General features: G+C 39.8%; 1 protein-coding gene across 1 annotated transcript in view; it reads left to right on the top strand.

Annotated features, from left to right (window-relative positions):
* KCMF1 (potassium channel modulatory factor 1) overlaps positions 1-21,736 on the top strand; it is a 76,631-nt gene that overhangs the window by 35,846 nt on the left and 19,049 nt on the right. The window contains exons 2-3 of the mRNA XM_059405707.1: positions 12,035-12,202; positions 17,851-17,990. Of these exons, the coding sequence (XP_059261690.1) occupies positions 12,035-12,202; positions 17,851-17,990 (308 nt within the window). The remainder of the gene's footprint in view (positions 1-12,034; positions 12,203-17,850; positions 17,991-21,736) is intronic.

The following is a 21,736-nucleotide window of genomic DNA, read 5'->3' as shown; positions in this document are numbered from 1 at the left end:
TATTGATTTATTTGACAGAGAGAAATCACAAGTAGATGGAGAGGCAGACAGAGAGAGAGGGGGAAGCAGGCTCCCTGCTGAGCAGAGAGCCCGATGCGGGACTCGATCCCAGGACCCTGAGATCATAACCTGAGCCGAAGGCAGCGGCTTAACCCACTGAGCCACCCAGGCGCCCCTATGTGATGGATTTCTGAGAATGAGTTTAGAGTTAACTGTTCTGTGTATAGGTAACATGGAAGAAAGGGACCTGAGGTGGTTATTTCAGTGTTTTGAAGAAAAGGTACCTCAGGAACTGCATGGGACAAAGAGTTGTGTCAGAGGGAGGCTAACTGTGGGTTCTCTTGTACCCTTTCAACCGGAAGAGGTCATCTTTTTTTTTTTTTTTTTTTTAAGATTTTATTTGTTTGAAAGAGAGGCTCAAGTAGGGGGAGGAGCAGAGGGCAAGGGAGAAGCAGATGCCGAGCTGAGCATGGAGCCTGATGCAGGACGTGATTCCACGACCTTAGACCCAAGCTGAAATCAAGAGTCAGACCCTCAGCCGACTAAGCCACCCAGGCACCCCAGAATAGATCATCATTTATTGTTGTTATTGTTCATGTTGGATGCATTTCCATAGTTCTTTGTCCTTGAGTCACTCTTTGAACTGTAGTTGGTTGTTTACATTTCTTTATTTCTTTAAGCACTGATTGGGTACGGCAAGTGGTCAGAATTTTTTGTTGATTAAAATAATGTGTTTAGGTAAATCAATGCAAAATTAGCTCCTACTATTGATCCAGGACAAATGTTTTCCACTACAATAGAGAGAGCTGTCATGTGCCTTGCTTGACTAGGAATTTATCACAGGTACATGTGCATGCATTTCTAGCTCAAAGATCATTAAGTAGATACTATTAGACACTATGTGTTCTGCTCCCTTCCTGGTCATCTTGTGGTACATTAAGGATTTCCAGTTTTCTTCCCTTTTCCTTCAAACAGTTGTATAAAATTAGTTTTAAAATATTTAAATGTAGGCCAGGAAGTTCGGGAGTAGGGATGGGGGGGATGCAGTGTGTGTGTGAGTGGGGGGCAATAACTTTAAGTATGTTTTACCTTTTAGTTGTTTGAAGTTACATTCTTTTTTTACACAAGTATATATATTCTGTCTTTCCAGGCAATAAGTCCCCTAAGCTCTTTGTACTTAATTGGCCAAGTATATGATGGGAAAGCATTCTAAACGGTGCCTGCACCCTGCTGTCAGTGTCCAGTGGATGAACGTCACACTGCCTTTGCGTTGTTTAGCCTGCCCGACTCATAGACCGTGCCTGAGAGAAGTCATTCTTGAATGCTTAGCTGGACACTCAGCGACTAATTCATATTTTAGCAGGAATTAACAGGTATAGGATATAGAATCCATCTTTGCCCCCCAAATTTTATTTCATAATTTCATGAGATCAGCTATTTTACGCATTTATACCTCTGCACAAAACCAGCCACCCTGTGTCTAAAAGTCCTCTTCCATGTTACTTTATAAGTTAAGAGGAGATGGGGAATTTGTCCATGTTGCTTGATTTTTTTTTTTTAATTAAGAAAACATTTTAAACATAGAATTAAGGCTTTGCAGATATAGGTGAATTCCATTTTTTTAATTTATTTTTTTTAATGTTATTTATTTATTTGACAGAGAGAGATCACAAGTAGGCAGAGAGGCAGGCAGAGAGAGAGGGAAGCAGGCTCCCCGCTGAGCAGAGAGCCCGATGCGGGACTCGATCCCAGGACCCTGAGATCATGACCCGAGCCGAAAGCAGTGGCCTAATCCACTGAGCCACCCAGGTGCCCCTGAATTCCATTTTATATCCTTTCTTGATTCCATTCTGTTTCCTTCTATCTCTCTACCTCCCCGAGTAGCACGTCTTAGCAATTGGTATGTATCCTTTCTGTTTGCATTTCAGTATGCTTTGCACATATGTATGTGTCCATAGACTATTGTGTACTTTTAAACTTAGGGAAGTGGTTCCGTATAGTATGTATCCTTTTACCACTTGTTTTTTTTGTAGGGATTGGCACACATTGATACAGGGAAGGATTGTAGTTCATTGAAGCACAGTGGTGTAGTATTGTAGGATGAGATTGTGGCATGTGTCATAGGCTGTCGCTTCCCATGTCTGAAGATGCATGTATCCTGGATTTCCTGACATGTTTGAAAAGGCCGAAAGTGAAAAATAAACTATATATTTGAGAGTCCTATTGATTGTTCTGCCATGATTTGAAGGAGTGAGGCCAGACAAGTTTCCAGCTTCCTGAAATTTTATTTATTTCTACATGGTAGCAAATAAAAACTGCTGAAAAGAGACACTTCTGAAACAAACAACAACAGATTTATTGTCACAAGGTGTGTCCTGGTAGGTTGCCCTGTGTAGCAGTCATTGGTCTGCCACTTAATGGCTGTGTTCTTTTGGAGCCAGGTGCTTAGTGCTTGTGTCCTCTATTTATCTGTAAGAGAACAACAGTTCAGTGACCAAGCCTTTCGGCAGGTGCCTGGGACATCAAGGTCAGTTAAACACTGATTGGTTATTGCAGGAACCTTGCTGGGTAGAGGTGAGCTGAGGGATTGCCCTATGTCGTGTAATGCCCACTTAAGTGTTATAATTTCTTTATACTAGTTTGAAATTTAGTGTTTTTTACTAGTATTCACCTTTCCAAATCTCTGCAGAATATAAGCACTAGATATTTTCATTAGAATGGTTGCCCTCTCTCAGGTTACTTGTTTCGGGAGGGCCAAGCACTCTGCCTCGCCTAGTGGCCCTGCCTGGGCAGGGCTCGCAAATGGACCAGTAGTTTCTCTGCAATAATTCTGCTTGTGTGAAAGCAGTTACACCGATGCAACGCATATATGTAAATGCCGGGCCTTTATTTTCTATTTGTACACTAAAACTGTGACTGACCAGAAGTAACCTGTTTCCCAACCCCAGTGACATCATTTAATACAGCTGGCAACCAAGCTCTGCTGGGCCGATGTTGCTGGCTGGTGGCTGGTGCCTACAAGTATTGGGCACAGCATTTTTGTCTTAACTCATTTTCTTTTCTCCTATAGGAAACAAGTACCTGTTGTTCAGTCGCTTTCTCTTCCCCCTCAATTTTCATCATTCAGTCATTCATACATCAAGAAGTCTATTCTAGACACATAGTAATCCCTTTCCCTTCTCTCTTTTTGAGCTCTTATCTAATTACTCTAGGAAAATATCCTTCTCTTTTCATTCATTCAACAGATATCTATTGAAATCCTTATATACCTCCTCTTCCTTCATTTTATGTGTGAGTCAGAAAACAGCTGTAATCATGGCTGAATGTAATAACCGATTGAGTAATATAGAAGCCTCTCTATTTCCAGATAAGAATTTCTGAAAGGCTGTTCATCAGTTCATGAGTGAGCAAGTCCATTGTTACTAAGGCTTCCTTTGCAGGCCAGGGATGCAGTTCTATGAAATAAGAGGGTAGACCAGTTCTTTAAAACCAAGCAAGCCAGTTATTTATTCCAGAGTGGACCAACTTCCGCTAATTGGAAACTTTTAGAGGTGAATTTAACTTCCCTTCTTGACAAAATGCATAAGGAACCCAGTCCAACCCCTGCCTCTCTGTCTACTTTTTGGGGCAGATTTGAACTGGCTTTGAATCTCCTTAGCCACAAAAGAAGTTTTATCACACTTTGCAACTGCCTTATAACTTTGTTGTGAAGATTAAGAAAGCAACACATGTCAGCTTTCTGGCACACAGTAGATAGTGGTAGAAGTTGCTACTCATACCAGTGGAGTATTAGCTCTGTGTAGCGGACATTTGTGTATCTGACACATAGTAGATAGATACTCAGTAAATAATGAAAGGATAGATAGATGCTCCTTATTGTTACATATGACAGAACTTGAAGAATTCTACCTAAACAACAATAAAAGTAGGAAAGTTGAGGCTACATACAGAAAAGGTTGTTGTAAATTGTGGGTAATATATCAGTTTCAGGCAGGTCTGTTAAGTGTGAAAAGCACAAGTACTGTGAACCTACTTCTCAATCTTACCCATGTTTTCTCTATTCCAGTGTTCCTCTTGGTCACCCAGTTCTGTTCCTTCTGAATCTTGCCTTCCCTCAGCTGTATACCTCTTTCTCATTTCTTCTCTTCCTCTGCCCCAGACTCTCTTTAACTGTAGGTCTTTTCTTGAATGGTATCTTTATATAGGTCTCTCTACCCAATTTTCTCTCCTTCTGACTTTCTCCCTTAACCATATGGCAGAGATTTTTTAAAGTAAACATGTACAGAGTTACATATGTATTTAATTTTTTTGGTTTTGTTCCTAATTCTAAAAATAATTAAGTAGGGCTTTTTTTTTTTTTTTTAACTCCTAGAGTTTCTTTACCTTTGCAAGGCATGATTGATTGTAGTTCCTCTGTAATGCTTTAATAGAAAGAGGGAAAGCTTATTGCTCTTGATCTAGGCTCCTAGTTTGTGAAGCATTTTAAAATATATCTTAAATTCCTTCCTGCAGCAGTTTTGCTTGAGATGTTTCTCCAGGTATTTCGAAATATCCTTCGACCCTCTTAAATGCTGGCTCCTTCTGCTTTTCACAGCGTCATTTATTTATTTATTTTTTTAAGATTACTTATTTATTTGACAGAGAGACAGCAAGAAAGGGAACACAAGTGGCAGGGGGAGCAGGAGAGGGAGAAGCAGGCTTCTTGCTGAGCAGGGAGCCCAATGCGGGGCTCAATCCTAGGACCCTGGGATCATGACCTGAGCTAAAGGCAGCCGCTTAACGACTGAGCCACTCAGGTACCCCTAGTTCATTTTTTAAATTGCTTCCATGTTCTTCTGAGATCCTTTCAAAGGATTGCATGATTTTTCAACTACCTAAATGCAGAGTCTGTTCTTGGGAATTGTCCTTATCACCATAAAGTTGTTTTAATGGCATAGTTCTCTGTGCAGTTCTTACTATTAAAATTATCATACAGTGCATATAGTATAATATCCTCTCTTTTTAAAAGTCACACTTATTAGAAGTGCATAGGCTTATTAGAAATGCATGGTATGGGGCACCTGGGTGGCTCAGTGGGTTAAAGCCTCTGCCTTCGGCTCAGGTCGTGATCTCAGGGTCCTGGGATCAAGCCCCGCATCAGGCTCTCTGCTCAGCAGGGAGCTTGCTTCCTCCTCTCTCTCTGCCCATTGCTCTGCCTGCTTGTGATCTCTGTCAAATAAATAAATAAAATCTTTTAAAAAAAAATGCCTGGTACTTAGGTGTTTTGTTAAAGTAAAAAGGTCTGCTCCCAAAATTACATGGCACTAGAAGTCAGAATAGATTGTCATTGACAGGAGTGCCTGAGTGGCTCACACTTGTAAGCATCTGCTTTCAGCCCAGATTATGAACCCCGGGTCCTGGGATCAAGCCCTGCATCAGGCTCCCTGCTCAGCAAGGAACCTGTTTCTCCCTCTCCCTCTGCTGCTCCCCCGGCTCATACTTTCTCTCTCTGTCAAACAAATAAAATCTTTTTTAAAAAATTGTCATTGACAAATACTGTATAATCCTAGGCCTTCAAATTCCAGGTGGAGTCAGTTTCCTTCTCTGTTCTTTTTCACTGTGATCCTTGACACATCACTGCCCTTTATTGACCATCCCTTCCAATCAGCTCTTCCCTACCGAAAAATTTATTCCAGTGAAAAGGGTGTATCACCTTTTGGGTGATAAAAAGTGAAACTGTAAATAGGGGTGCCTGGCTAACTCAGTTGGTAGGGCATGTAATTCTTGATCCTCAAGATTGTAAGTTTGAGCCCCACATTGGGTATAGAAAGAATTTAAAAATAATCTTTAAAAATAAATAAATCTCTGTGAATAAACAACTGTAAAGCCTTTGTTTCATTTTTATTATTAATTTTTTTTAAAGTATTTATTTGACAGACAGAAATCACAAGTAGGCAGAGAGGCAGGCAGAAAGAGAGAGGGGGAAGCAGGCTCCCCGCCAAGCAGAGAGCCCAATGTGGGGCTCGATCCTAGCAGCCTGGGATCATGACCTGAGCCACCCAGGTGCCCCCTTTGTTTCATTTTTTAAAATTAAGGGTAAAAAAGACGTTTAACATAGTACTTCAGTGGTTGGTTTGTTTTGTTTTAACTTATTTTGTGTTCCCACTAGAGGGCATTCTTTCCTTTGATTTTTTTAGTTCATAGCTTTTGTGTATTTATTTTACAGAACTGTTAAATAAAAAGGTAAATGTTGACCATGTGAATGTGCTCAGATATCCCTCTTACAGATAGCCGTTGTCAGATACACACATTCTCTTCATTTAAGTTTCACTAGGGCTAATATCATAATTGAGGTTAAACTGTACTTCCTAGCATTTTTATCTTATAGCTTGGTCAGATGGAGATCACAAATATCCCACCATATCATAATGATGTAGCTTGTGCAGTTACCATCTTATAAACCAGTGCTTACCAAATTAATTTATGACACACTATGGCTAACACTAGATTATTCAAAGATCAGTTGCCTGTTTTGTTATGTGGTTAACTCAGTTTTTGCAGGATATATTTAGTGTAGGGTAGATGAACCTAAATAATGTTTTTAATCCAGTAGATCTCAGTGCTACCACCCAGTGGTCCCCCAGCCTTGTCTTATAAGGCAGTATTTTGTTTGACAATATTTGAACTCTTCTTTCTTTTTTTTTTTTTTTTAAGATTTTATTTATTTATTTGACAGAAAGATCACAAGTAAGCAGAGTCAGGCAGAGAGAGAGGAGGAAGCAGGCTCCCCACTGAGCAGAGAGCCTGATGCGGGGGATCATAGGCTTTAACCCACTGTGCCACCAAGGCTCCCCGAACTCTTATTTCTGTTGTAACATCATACTATTCTTTGGGAACGTTAATTCTTAACATCTAATCAGAAGCAAGTCCGTTCTTCCTATCAGGGAATTGGTAATTTTACATATACCTCGTATATGTTCTGTTTCAGATTTTCCTGAGTCTCCTGGTAACAGGTAGGATCACAACTGTTAACCCAAGGGACAATGCAGCAACGAGCTAACTTATTTTCTCTAATAGAAACTGTAGATTGCCTGTAGTTGACGCTAAGGGAGCAAATTCTGTTAGTCTGTGTTACACAATGAATTCAGACAGATATACTTAGAAGGGACTCTGTTTTAAGTGGGAAATCTGGGCTCCTTTTCAAAGCTAAATGAGGCTTGGTAATTCTAAGTGGGAGTGGGGGAAGACGTGGCTGCTGTTAAGAAACTGCCACAAAGCCCATGCCTGCTTCTGTGCTTTGCTTTCCAGTCAGAAGGTGCTATGGAATCTTCTGTAAAATTAGATATTGACTCATTAGGTATTGATTTAAGCTTATGTTGACAGATTAGAAGTATTAAATTAGAAGTGTTAAATGGCAGAGTTAATACAATGAGAAGGGCAGGCTGTGTGGAGAACTATGTGGTAATGAAACATTTTCACCTCAATTTTTTATTCATAGTCCACTAATCACACACACACAAAAACCCTCCCTCGAATACTTGCCACCATAGATTATTATAAAGTAACTCTTGGGTTTTAAGAAACCCTGCTAGGAACTTACCCTACATAATGTTTGGAGATTTGGCTGAAATAAGTATTTGTGTTTGAAATAATAACTTTGAATCCTAAACATTGTTGAATGTCTTAAGTGTTTAAGAAGTTAGAAAACATATACAGGTCGCCTTGATGGCTCAGTCGAGTAAGCATCTGCCTTCGGCTCAGGTCGTGATCCCAATGTCTTGGGATCGAGCCCCTAGTCGGGCTTCCCGCTCAGTGGGGAGTCTGCTTGTCCTTCTGTGTCTGCCCCTTGCTTATGCTCTCTCTCTCTTTTTCTCTCTCAAATAAATAAATAAAATCTTTTTTTTTTTTTAATGTTAGAAAAGATACATTTCAGAAATGACTCCATCATGGTCACATCAGCAGCACATACACTGAAATTAGAAATGACTCCCATCAAAAAACAACAACCCTACTTCTTAAGATTTTATTGTTTTTAAGTCATCTCTATACCCAACATGGGGCTGAGACACAATCCCAAGCAAGGGTCACATGCTGTACTAACTGAGCCAGCCAGGCGCCCAGCAACCCTTTTTCTTAAAGGTCTGATAGTTACTGAACTGCAGCTGGGCTGTGGGTGAAGCCTCCCACCACCCCATACCCTCATCCTGCAGGAGAACTATGGGCATTTAGATTTAGGTAACTTAGAATTATATCAGAAGAGTGAAATAGGGAAGGGACGAGCATCATCAGACCTTCTGCTCAAAGTGGTGGTTGTGGAGTTTGGTGGGTGTCGCCATGCACAGCTGCCGAAAGTTTTGTTCTATTATACTGGTCAGCAGGCGCCCCCCACTATGGAAAGAAAAGCCAGGCCTGCAGGGTGACCTCAGACGGGACACAGCAAAAAGTTATTGTTCAAAGCTGGGTTTTCCTTTCTGCCACCTTTTTAGCTCAGTTCATGCCACATATGTTTGGCAAAGTTACTGTATCCAATTACATTGAACTTCCGTTGTGATATGAATAGTTATTTACCCCTTTTCAGTATCTTTAATGTTATGTTGGAAGCATTGGCCTGCCTGGCAGCTGTTTTGAATGAGCAAATTTTGAAATATTCCATCTTTTTGCTCAAATACCATCTTTTCTGTGAAGCTTTGTTGCCCACACAATTTTTCCTTTTCTGCTTTATTTTTCTCCATAGCACTTTCTCCTGATTTGCTTTACAGCTTCATTTGTTTCTATACCTGTCTTTATCCAATAAATGTTAGCTTCACAGGGGCAGAGCTCTGTGTGTTTTATTGCTCTAGCCCCACGGCCTAGAACATGGTAGGCACTCAATCAGTATTTACTGAATTTGCTGAAAAACTGTTGGCTTGATGCCATCATTGGCTTTCAGTGTAACTTTGTGAGATCCCAGTACAACTTGGAAAATCTTAACAATCTGGAAGGGTGTTTTGAGGGCTGATTTTTTTTTTTTTTAAGATTTTATTTATTTATTTGGCAGACAGATCACAAGTAGGCAGAGCAGTAGGCAGAGAGAGCGGGGGAAGGGGAGGCAGGCTCCCTGCTGAGCAGATAGTCCAGTGCAGGGCTTGATCCCAGGACACTGAGACCATGACCTGAGCCGAAGGCAGAGGCATAACCCACTGAGCCACCCAGGTGCCCCTTGAAAACTAATTTAAAAGGTTGTATACACTAGCACTTATATTGAATATTAGTATACTAGAAAATGTGATAACATCATCTTAATACATCCGAATGAAATAATGCAAGACCTTCAGGGGCACCTAACTGGCTCAGTTGGAGGAGGAGCATATGACTCTTGATATCAGGAGTTCAAGCTCCATGTTGGGTGTAGAAATTACTTAAAGGAAAAACAAGAGTGGTACTACAGACCCCCTTTACCAGATCTAAAAATGTGTCAGTCCTAACCTTTCAAGATCACTGAGGGTACCCCTCAGAGGGAACCACTGCCCAAAATTTTAACATTCCATTTTCCTTTTATAGTTTCATTACATGTTTGATTTCCTAAACTAGATAGTGTTTTTGGACTTTGAACTGTATATATCCATTTGAGACTTTGTTTCAGTCATGTGAGATTCTTGAAGTCCTTGCCTGCGGCTATGATGCATTGTTGTCTTCTTTTTTTTTTTTTTTTTTAATATTTAATTTACTTATTTGACAGGGAGTTAGGAAGCACAAGCATGGGGAGGGGGAGAAGGAGAAGCGGAGCCGGATGCAGGGCTCCATTCCAGGACCCTGGGATCATGACCTGAGCTGAAGGCAGTCGCTTAACAACTGAGCCACCCAGATGCCGCTATGATGCATTTTCTTTTTTTTTTTTTTTTTAAAGATTTTATTTATTAATTTGACAGAGAGAAATCACAAGTAGATGGAGAGGCAGCCAGAGAGAGAGAGGGAAGCAGGTTCTCCGCTGAGCAGAGAGCCCGATGCGGGACTCGATCCAAGGACTCTGAGATCATGACCTGAGCTGAAGGCAGCGGCTTAACCCACTGAGCCACCCAGGCGCCCCTATGATGCATTTTCTAATTCATGCTATAATATAGACTGTTATGAGACCTTTGGGTTGTTCACACCCCACCTCCCCCATGCCTGTTGCAAAAACTGCTGTGAACATTCTTCTACATTCTTCTGATACACATAGACAAAAGATTCCCCAGGGAATCTACTTGAGTAGAATGTGAACAAAATTTTCCAAGTTGTTGTACTGATGTATGCTCCCTCTAGCAAAGTAGAAGTGTTTCTGTTGTATCTTCGCTAGCATAGCCTCACTAGCATTTGAAATCCTCAGATTTTAAGTTTTTGCCAGACTGGTAGTTGTGAAATGATAGCTTGTGAGTTTGTACTTCTTTGATGACTGATGAGATTGAGCATATTTTCATGTATTTCCTAGTCATTTGTATTTATTGTTCTTTGTAGTGCCCACTCAAGTCTTTGTTCATTTGCCCATTTTTCTGTTAGATGTTGGTCATTTTCTTACTGATAATGTCAGAATTCTTAATGTATTCTGAACCCCAAACTGTTGTCTGTTGTGCATGTTGCATGTGTCATCAGTTTTAGGGCATTCTCTTTCCATCGCTAGGAATGGAAAGAGCATTTAAGGGCTCTTTTTAGGGCATTTAGAGCTTAATGTAGTTAAACTCATGGTTTGGACCTTGTTGTGTGTGTTTTAAGAAATTGTTTCCTACTCTGAGCACATAAAGATATTCCCCTATATTGTCTTCCAGAGATTTTTTTTCCCCCATTTTCCTTCGGCATTTGTCTTTAAACCATCTGGAATTGATGTTTCTGTATGGGATCTGTGGTGGAGATCTGATTTTATTTTCCCCACATACGGATAATCACCTGTCCTGGCACCATTCATTGTCTCCTCCTTCCTTTCCCCACTAATCTTCTAGGGCCTTTGTTGTCATAAAACAGATTTCAACATGTTGTCCTAAAATAGATTTCAACATCTGTTTTGGGCCTTCTATTCTGTTTCATCGGTCAGTTGATCTGTCTCTGTGCTAGTAGTATCCTGTCTTAATTACTGTACTTTTATTATTTTTTAGTTTTTTAAGTCTTTATTTGTGAGACAGAGAGAGAGTGCGCGCGCTGGTGAGCAAGAATTCACAGAGGAAGAGTGAGGCAGGGAGAGGGACCAGCAGACTTCCCAATGAGGATGGAGCCCCATGTGGGTCTCCCGTCCCAGGATCCTGAGATCATGACTTGAGTCTAAACCAAGATTACGAGCCTTAACACTTAACCAGCTGAGCCACCCAGGCACCCCTAACTGTAGCTTTATAATAGCTCTTGATATGTTAAGCAGATCCCTCCATCTTATTTTTCTTCAGGAACATCTTGGTTATTATTGGCCTTTTGCAACTTTCAAAAAATTTGAGTCAGTTTGTCCTGTTCCACAAAAAGTTTTTTTGTGATTTTGATTAGAATTGCGTTGATTCTATCAATCGATTTAGGGAGAATTGACATTTCATTTAATTGAAGCTTCCCATCTGTGAACCTGATACTTTTATTTTTTAAAGTCCTTTAAATGTCTTTGAGAGTGTGTGTGTGTGTGTGTGTGTGTGTGTGTGTGTATTTATTTATTTAAAGCTTTTATTATTTTTTTTAATGTACTCTCCGCATCCTTCATGGGGCTCGAGCCTACAACCCCAAGATCAAGAGTTGCACACCCCACCCACTGAACCAACCAGGCATCCCTGAATATATGTGCACTTATTTGCTTCATAAAGAGCTGCCTTTCTTTGGTTAGATTTACTGATAGGCATTTTTTTTAATGCTGTTTGCAAATGCCATAATTTTTTAAAGTTATTTTCATTAGGAATGTAAATCAGAGTAACAGATCCACCATATTGTTGGAAATTCTTAGAACATTTATGTTGTTTCTAGTCCTTTTGGGAAGGAAATATGGGGTTAAATATGTATCTTAAAAATTTTATAAAAATGAAATGGCGTGTGGCCTATTACAGTTGCTAATTAATGATATTTCTTTTTTTAATAGGTGTCAGCTGTGATGCATGTTTAAAAGGAAATTTTCGAGGTCGCAGATATAAGTGTTTAATTTGCTACGATTACGATCTTTGTGCATCTTGTTATGAAAGTGGTGCAACAACAACAAGGCATACAACTGACCACCCGATGCAGTGCATATTAACAAGAGTAGATTTTGGTATGTATTTAGTTCACATTCTAATGGGTTGTCATCTGGAAATTTGTGTGTATGTGTGTGAAAAAGGAAAGGCAAAATGTTCTAAGACTCTTGCCAATAGGATACATTAAAAATAACATGAATCTTACTTCTATATTCTGAATAATTCTCTTAATCATAGCTTAATTGTTCATGAAAGCCATTCAGAGATCTGTAAAACTGACAAGGTCTGAGATGGAAAATTGCCTCAGCATAGAAGGATTAAAGCCAATGGACTCTTCTTGCCAACAGCTTACAGTATTCTTGCTCTGATTATCAGAAAGCAGACTGTTTTCTACAGTTGATTAGAAGACCTTATTAAGCCATAAGAAAAGCTATAAATGTTTCATGCTGTAATTTCTTACCTAGTCAGCACTTGTTATCTTTCTGTTTACAGCCATCACTGTTGCTGTGAGGTAGTATCTCATGGGTTTTTTTGTTGTTTTGGTTTTTTTTTAAGACTTTATTTATCTATTTGACATAGAGAGAGAGATCACAAGTAGGAAGAGAGGCGGGGGGTGGGGTGGGAAGCAGGCTCCCCGCTGAGCAGAGGGCCTGATACAGGCTAGATCCCAAAACCCTGAGATAATGACCTGAGCCAAATACAGAGGCTTAACCCACTGAGCCGCCCAGGCACCCCTCTCATGGTTTTTTGGGTTTTTTTGTTTTGTTTTGTTTTGTTTTTCTTAAGATGTTATTTATTTGAAAGAGAGCGATCACAAGTAGGCAGAGAGGCAGGCAGAGAGAGAGGGGGAAGCAGGCTCCCTGCTGAGCAGAGAGCCGGATGTGGGGCTCCATCCAAGGACCCTGACCTGAGCCGAGGGCAGAGGCTTAAACCAATGAACCACCCAGGTGCCCCTCTCACAGGGTTTTGATTCATGTTTCTCTGATGGCTAATGATAGTGACCATCTTTTCTTATGCCCACTGGTCATGCAGTAGATACGCATTGGAGAAATATCAGTTCAGATCCTTTGCCCATTTTTTAATTGGGTAATATGTCTTTTTTATTATTGAGTTTTAATAGTTCCTTGTATACTCTTTATACAAGTTCCTTATCAGGTGGATGATTTGTAGAAATTTTCTTGCATTCCATGAGTCTTTTCACCTTTTTTTTTTTTTCAAGATTTTATTTATTTATTTGACACAGAGAGAGGGGACAAGTAGACAGAGTGGAAGGGAGAGGGAGAAGGAGGCTCCCTGGTGAGCCTGATGCAGGGCTCCACCGCAGGACCCTGGGATTATGACCTGAGCCAAAGGTAACTTTTTAACCAACTGAGCCACCCAGCCCCCCAACCCCGACTTTTATTCATTTATAAAACTAGGCTCCCCGTCCAGTGTGGAGCCTGATACAAGGCTTGAACTCAGGGCCCTGAGATCAAGAGTTGGACACTTGACTGACTGAGCCACCCAGGCACCCTGTGTCTTCACTTTTTTGATGTGTGTTTTGAAGCACAGAAGTTTTAATTTTTTCTTTTTTTTAAAGATTTTATTTATTTATTTGACCGACAGAGATCACAAGTAGGCAGAGAGGCAGGCAGAGAGAGAGGAGGAAGTAGGCTCCCTGCTGAGCAGAGAGTCCTATGCAGGGCTCGATCCCAGACCCCAGGATCATGACCTGAGCCGAAGGCAGAAGCTTTAACCCACTGAGCCACCCAGGTGCCCCAGAAGTTATAATTTTGATGATGTCCAGTTTATTTTTTCTTTTGTTATGCTTTTGGTATCACATCTAAAAAACCATTGGCCAATCTAAGATCACAAAGATTTAAAACAATGTTTTCTTCTAAGAGTTTTATTGTTTTAGCTTTTACCTTTAGATCTTTGATCCATGTTGCATTAATTTTTGTACATGGAATGATGAGGTAGACCATTTTTTGCATATGGATACCCAATCATTCCAGCATCATGTGTTGAAAAAGACTTGTTTATCCAACGAATTGCTTTGTCATTCTTGTTAAAAATCAGTTGACCTGAAGTGAGGTTGGGGAGACGGGGTGATGTTGGTCACAAGGTACAAAGTTCTATTATGCAAGATGAATAAGCTCTAGAGAGCTGATATATTTGGTATGATGACCATAGTTAACAATATTGTATAACTGAAATTTTTGGAGAGGATAGGTCTTAAATCTTTTCAACGCACACATACAGGTAACTGTGTAGAGGTGGTTGTTATGTTAGCCTGATTTTGGTGATCTTTTCACAGTATGTACATGTATCAGAACATCAATTTGTATACCATAAGTATACACAATTTGTATGTGTTTAAGATATGTCCGTAAAACTATTAAAAAAGAAAAGTTGGTTGACCATAAATGTGTCTATTCCTAGACTCTCAGTCTATTTCACTGATTTATATATCTTTCTTTATGCCAGTACTACACTATCTTAATTACTATAAGCTTATAGTAAGCTTTGAAATTGACAGGCGTGAGTCTTCCAGTTTTGTTTTGTTTTGTTTTTATTTCTTTCAAGATTGTTTTGGGTATTCTAAACCCTTTGAGTTTCTATGAAAGAATTTTAGGATTAGCTCATCAAATTTCTGCAAAGAGGCCAACGGGGATTTTGATGGGGATTGTTTTGAATCTGTAGATTGCTTTGGAGAGCAACGGTATTAAGTCTACCAGTCCGTAAACATGAGATGTTTTTCCATTTATTTAGGTCACCTTTGATATTTTTCAACAAAGTTTTGTAGTTATTAGAGGATAAGTTTTATACTTCTTTCATTAAATGTGTTCCTAAGTATTTTATTCTTTTTGTTATTGTAAATGGATTTTAAAAATTTTACTTTTATCTTTTTTTTTTTTTTAAGATTTTTTTCTTTATTTATCTGACAGAGATCACAAGTAGGCAGAGAGGCAGGCAGAGAGAGAGGAGGAAGCAGGCTCCCTGAAGAGCAGAGAGCCCGATGTGGGCTTGATCCCAGGACCCTGGGATCATGACCTGAGCTGAAGGCAGAGGCTTAACCCACTGAGCCACCCAGGTGCCCCCAAAATTTTACTTTTAGATTGTTCACTGCAAGTGTATAGAAGAACAATTGGTTTTTGTACATACATTTTATATCCTATAATGTTTTTGTTGTTTATTCTAGTAGTTTTTTTTTTTTTAAGATTTTTCTTTATTTATTCAACAGACAGGGATCACAAGTAGGCAGAGAAGCAGTCAGAGAGAGGGGGAAGCAGGCTCCCCGCTGCAGAGAGCCCAATGTGGGGCTCAATCCCAGGACCCTGAGATCACGACCCGAGCCGAAGGCAGAGGCTTAACCCACTGAGCCACCCAGGCACCCCTATTATAGTAGTTTTTTAGTGGATTTTTTTTTTTAGCATTTTCTCTCCTTTTCTTTAATTAATTATTTTTATTAGCATATCATGTATTAAATATATATATATAATTATTATTATTATTTATTTATTTATTTGGTTTTATTTACTTATTTGACAGACAGACCTCATAAGTAGGCAGAGAGAGAGGAAGGGAAGCAGGCTCCCGGCCAAGCAGAGAGCCCAATGTGGGGCTCAGTCAACCTAAGCCAAAGGCAGACGCTTTAACCCACTGAGCCACCCAGGCGCCCCAGTATTTATTTATTTTGAGATAGAGAGGCAGGCAGGGGCAGAGGGAGAGAACTTTTGAGTGCAGAGCCTGAAGTGGGTCTCAGTTCCATGACCCATGAGATCATGACCTGAGCCAAAACTGAGAGACGAATGCATAACTGACTGTGCCACCCAGGCACCCCTAGGATTTTCTATATGCAAGGTTATGTCATCTGTTAATAGAGATGGTTTTACTTCTTCCTTTCCATGTAGCTGCTTTTCTTTCTTTTTTTCTTTTCTTTAAAGATTTTATTTATTTATTTGACTGAGAGAGGGAGTAGAAACGGGGAATGGGAGAGGGAGAAGCAGACATCCGCCAGGGAGGAAGCCCAATGCAGGGCTTGATCCCAGGACATTGGAATCATGATCTGAGCTAAAGGCAGACACTTAACAACTGAACCACCCAGGCGCCCCATCATCTAGCTGCTTTTCATTTTGTTTCCTTGCCTAATGATTAGATCCTCCAGAAAATAATGAATAGAAATGGCAAGAGTTGGGCTGCATGGGTGGCTCAGTTGGTTGAGCTTCTGACTCCTGGTTTTGGCTCAGGTCTTGGGATCTTGGGATCCAGCCCCCCCCTTTGGCTCACATGGAGTCTGCTTGAGAGTCTCTCTCCCTCTCCCTTTGCCCCTCTTTCCTGAATGCATTCTCTCTCTCTCAAATAATCTTTAAAACAATAATAATCTTTAAAATAATAATCTTTTAACAAGTGGACATCTTTAAAAGAATGGACATTTTTATCTTGTTCCAGGTCTTAGGGAGGAAGACATCCAGTCTTTTCACCAATAAGTATGATGTTAGCTATGGGTTTTTTTGTACAGGCCCTTTATCAGGGGAACAGGTTTTATTCATTTTTATATATTTATCCCATCAACCCCAAATCTACCTGGCAAGTCTTATGCATATAATAAATGGGTAAATATTTTTAAGATAGTCTGAATCTTCCTAAAAACAAATGTGAACAAATCTGTCATATAGTGAATACTCTTTCATTTTCTCTTCTCACAAAAATGGTCGTATCATTAAGCATTTATGTCATGTTACATATAGTTATTTATAATGGAGGGACGTAACATACTAAATATACTTGAAATTTTATTTCCTTTTGTACTACTAATGGAGAAAAATAGAACTTGAAATGTACTAATGAGGCAAACAAATTATTTGCATGGATTATCTTTAATTGGTTGGTTCTTCAGTAACCAATCTGAACAGAGTATATTGTGGTAGTGCTCCATTCACATTAGCATTTTACAAGAACTGAATGCTTTGGGTCCCTCCTGCTGTAGGAATGGTGTGTGCTTTAGACAGATAACTGTATCTGGGAGTTGGCATATTGATCGCAGTGGCATACTCTGAGCACTTGTGTTCTTGTATTAGGATACACCCTGCTGATTGTTTTTTTTTTTCTTTTAAGATTTTATTTTTAAGTAATCTCAACACTCAGTGTGGGACTTGAACTCACAATCCCAAAATCAAGAGTCACACATACTCCACCAACTGAGCCACGAGGCACCCCTCACCCTGCTAATTCTTTGTGGTGAGATTGGCTACACATAAGAGATAAAGAAAAAATAAATTACAATAAAATTAGAACTAGATGTGAAATGAGAGCTGTTTCAAAATTAAATGAAGGGAGAGGGTGCCTGGCTGGCTCAGTCAGAAGAGTGTGTGACTCTTGATCTTGGGGTCATGAGTTTGAGTCCCACCTTGGGTGTAGAGATTACTTAAAGTCTCCCCCCCCCCAAAAAAAAATTCAAAATTAAATGAAGATATTAGAAGTTAAGGCAATAATAGCTATATGGGTAGAAAAGAAATTTTGGAGAGGTGTCAGAGTCCAGGGAGAATAAGGATATTGTGTAAGTAAGCAGAGAGGTTCCCAAGCACTCCTTGACAAAGTAAGGTTGTTGGAGATTTCAGGCACACTTCTGTGTTACATTATTGTACCTTCTGTTTACATTTTTATGTAGTAAAAAAAAAAAAAGTAACAAAAACAAAAAAAATACAATAATTATTTCTTACTACAACTCCACATTATTTTTCAGATTTATACTATGGTGGGGAAGCTTTCTCTGTAGAGCAGCCACAGTCTTTTACTTGTCCCTATTGTGGAAAAATGGGCTATACGGAGACATCTCTTCAAGAACATGTTACTTCTGAACATGCAGAAACATCAACAGAAGTGGTAAGTGAAGCAGCCTTGTGTCTAAAAGGATGTGTTGAAGTACATTATTTCTACAAAAATAAAGCTAGGTCACTGTCAGCTTATCTCCTGCAAAGTGGACTGATACTGTTGGCATAATAGTTATTAAAATTATCTTTTAACAGCAAGTTTTACACATCCTAGGAGGCTGCACATGTGCAAGATAGCACGCTTCATTTGCTCACACTAGCCTTTCTTACCCTGTTGCCAAAAGTGCAGTGTGGAATCTTTTTTTTTTTTTTTCAGGGTGGAATCTTGACCAAATTCAGGAGCCCTTAGCAAATGCCCTGTGCACAGGGTGAAAGCACCCCAGCCTGCAGCATAATTCTTTCTAGAGTATTCTTGCTACCTGCTTCATTTCTCTTCGATGAGGAAACCTTCCTAAGAAAATTTTTAAATCTTAAGTCATTAAGTACAGTAATCCTTTGTCACATCTCACTGTAACAGATCACTTACTCAGTTTTCCTCAGATCAAAGCTGTAAGGTCCTTAGAAATTCCTCCTACTCTAATTTTCCCCTTTGGCTAAAAACCAAGGACTTAGAATAATGCACAAAGAAAATCCTGCCTTAAAAGCCTTTTGGATATTTTATTTGACGTCTGAGTCAGCATATATTCAACTTTTAAGAAATGATAAGGTACACCCCCCTTTACCATGGGTAATAGTAAATAAAGTGAGAGATGAGAGCTGTAACTCTGGGTCTGGAATTTGGAGAATTTTGGCACAAGCAGTTGCACATTGCATCAACTAATAAGCCCCTAAGTGTACTCAAACCAAATTAGCTGAAAACTCAAGAGAAATAGTGTGTCCAGGGACACACGGCTATTAAGGGGCAGAGCCAGGTGTTTGAACTCAGCCAAAGTCCCTCCGGGTTGTAGAGTCCCTACTTAACCACTGTCCTCTTTTCTCTTGGCTACAGCTCTATTGTACACTTGTGTGTAATTCAGGTTCACTTCTATTCCCGTTTACACTGCTTAGCTGGATGCTTAAAGTTGCTCAAGAGATTTATAGTTCAAACATTTGGTAAATTTACATTACGTTTGTCCTCCAGCCAAATCTTACTACCTAACAGCTCAGAACTGCTTTCGTCTTGCACCATCTTGCAGCCTCAGAAAACTGTTGTCACGTTTTACTACTGTTCTTAATCTGTTCTTATTCTGTAAAGGTGACTTGGCTTCCTTCGGGAACAGTCCCAGGTACCAGTCTGAGGAATGTGGGCTTGATTGCATCTCTGTCCTGGTTGTTAGAGGAAATTGGGATTTTCTTTTTTATTTAATTTCTTTGAAGTTTGGGTACTTTAGTTATCTAGATACAGTAGAGAGGGGTGTCCCCACTGAAGGAGGCATTCTTAAAATCGTTACTAGCAGTAGGTCCTGGTACAGTGTTTTCATCACCCCACCCAGATAGGAAGGCTACTCGGTATTCTGCATCTGAAATGGGAGAATCTAGCAGAAAGTTAAGTCCTTTCCATGAATGAAAGGCTAATTCTTTTGAATCAGTAGGTCTGCCTCAGCAGCTTTGCCGTTATTTTTCTCCTGAGAGTAAACACTCAAAATTTGTTTACACTCCTCTATACCTGATCCATGGTTTGAAAATTTAAATACTTGCTGTCTACAAAAGGTTTCGTGTTGTGTCTCTCAGAAATCCTGTTCAGTACGTGCCTGGAAAGTTGGCAGGCTCTCGGTACATAGCTCAAGACAGTGGCCTTACTGTTTTTCAAGTGATGTTGGTAGAGTATTTTAGGGATTGCTGCCTCCTCGTCAGCCCCTAGTCTGCATGAACACTGCTTCTGCCATGTGTTTCCACCCAGGCATTTCAAGTGAAAAACGGCAAGTAAGCAAGAATCTTTGATATGAAGGACAGGGTTTTTTCTTCACGTAAGTCATGTCCTCCTCAATCCCAGGCTGCACCGTGTATGGCTTCCTGACTACTCTCCATTGCTGGAGGACTGTTGCCTGTGCCACCACAGTTATTAAATATTTTCAGTGGCTCTCTGTACGCATTTGGAGCATATTATCAGCTCTTGTAACGTTATAATTGTATAAATGTCCGGGTGATGTTACTATGTGTCCCCTTGTTAGGTGTACTCCATCCCCCATTGCAGTGTTTTGCCAAAGTCATGGTTAGTCAAACATGGAAAAGTTCTGGATTTCAAGAATGACTTGTCATTTTGGTAGGGGACTGTATTCATTTAACAACTAACTGTCCCTCCTTTTCTCTTCCTGTTGTACAGTTTTCTTTCTGAATGCTCGGTGCGCAGTGTGCTGTCTTCTTTTGCCCCTGTGTTCACTGCATGTGTCCTCTAGGCCAGCTGTTTGTATCTTCCTAGAGGACTTAAGGATCTCACTCCTCTAACCAGTATCCATCTGGAACATTTAGGGGCAAGAGGCTATGTCACTGCAGATGTCATTGTTACCAGTAATAAGCATTTACTGAACCTGACACAGCTAGCAAGAAAGTCTACTGAAGGTTAATTTTCAAAACAACTTTGTAGACAACTTTGTAACCTTGTCTATATTTTTGTTTTCTTTCTCAACTAGGGACTCTAAGGCCCCAACCTCTGATTTCCCTCCATTCTTAAGATTAATTTGCAGTTACTCAAGAGATTTTTGATTTTGAGGGTATGGAAGGGACCTTTCAGAGCCAGATACTGTGAAAAACAACATCTGATATAGAATGCATAGTGAAGGTGATGACTAGTTAAAAGTGTAAGAAGCAGATTGGGTATAATCTCAGGAATTACACCAAATATGATCAACAGTTTGATTTTGAAATTAAGCATGAGTTCTTAAAAATCCCTGGGAGTTGGTAGATGGGGCAACTAACTGGATTTTGGTTGTGGGAAGAATTAAGAGGGGAAGGAGCACAGTATGTAATTTTAAATTCCATCAATCTGGTAGTAGAGGTGAGCAATCATGGTCAAATGGGATTTGCAAATACGGATTATTGAGGAAGTGTTAGGATGGCGGAAGAAACATGGTAGGTAGAAAAACTTTTCTTTGGACGTAGGAAGGAACTGAGAAAAAAACTCCTGAGATTTTCCTTCAGTCTTCCATTTGAGCTTGCACTGCCCCTAACTAGAAAGCCTTCAGGGATTTTGTTGTTGCTTTTAGATGAAACACGCTGCAACGTTTCATTAATGATACGTAGTTAATCTTCTTTCACTCCTTCCTTTGGTAAATCTCTTCTAATTTATCTGTAGAATATTATGCTTAAAAGAGAACAGCACTTTTTTGTTTACCAACATTTTCTTCCCACTTCCAGAAATTAAGAACAGAACCGAAGGGCTCAAACAGGTCATTGCTGGGAAATTTTTGCTTTCTGTTTTTCATTTGATGTATCTATTCATTTTCCTCGCTCTCTAGAATGGGGGTTTAGGGCAGTGGCCAGCATTTGAATTCTCTTCCTTTATGTGAATGATACATTTTCCTCCCTTTTTAATCAAGACCTAGATGTATTCATAATAGAATGGAATATATTTGAAATAGCGTGGTTTTACTGTGTTCCACTTATAAGAAATCAAATTCAAGGAGAAAGAATGGTTTTTGGAAATTTCCCACAGTCTGACTTGAGACAATTTTATTTTGAGTGATAACTCCTGTGGCACTGGCTGGCTGGGTTGGAAGAGCATGCGACTCTCCATCTCAGGGTAGGTAGTTGGGGCAGATCGCATACGTAAACTTTAACAGTGACGGTTATTGTGGAGAAAAGTAAGAGCATAAAAGGACC

Source organism: Mustela nigripes, chromosome 7 (assembly GCF_022355385.1).
Source record: "Mustela nigripes isolate SB6536 chromosome 7, MUSNIG.SB6536, whole genome shotgun sequence".
In the NCBI taxonomy this organism is placed as follows: domain Eukaryota; kingdom Metazoa; phylum Chordata; class Mammalia; order Carnivora; family Mustelidae; genus Mustela; species Mustela nigripes.
The sequence above is the reverse complement of the archived record's forward strand: the minus strand, read 5'-3'. Positions and strand labels throughout refer to the sequence as shown.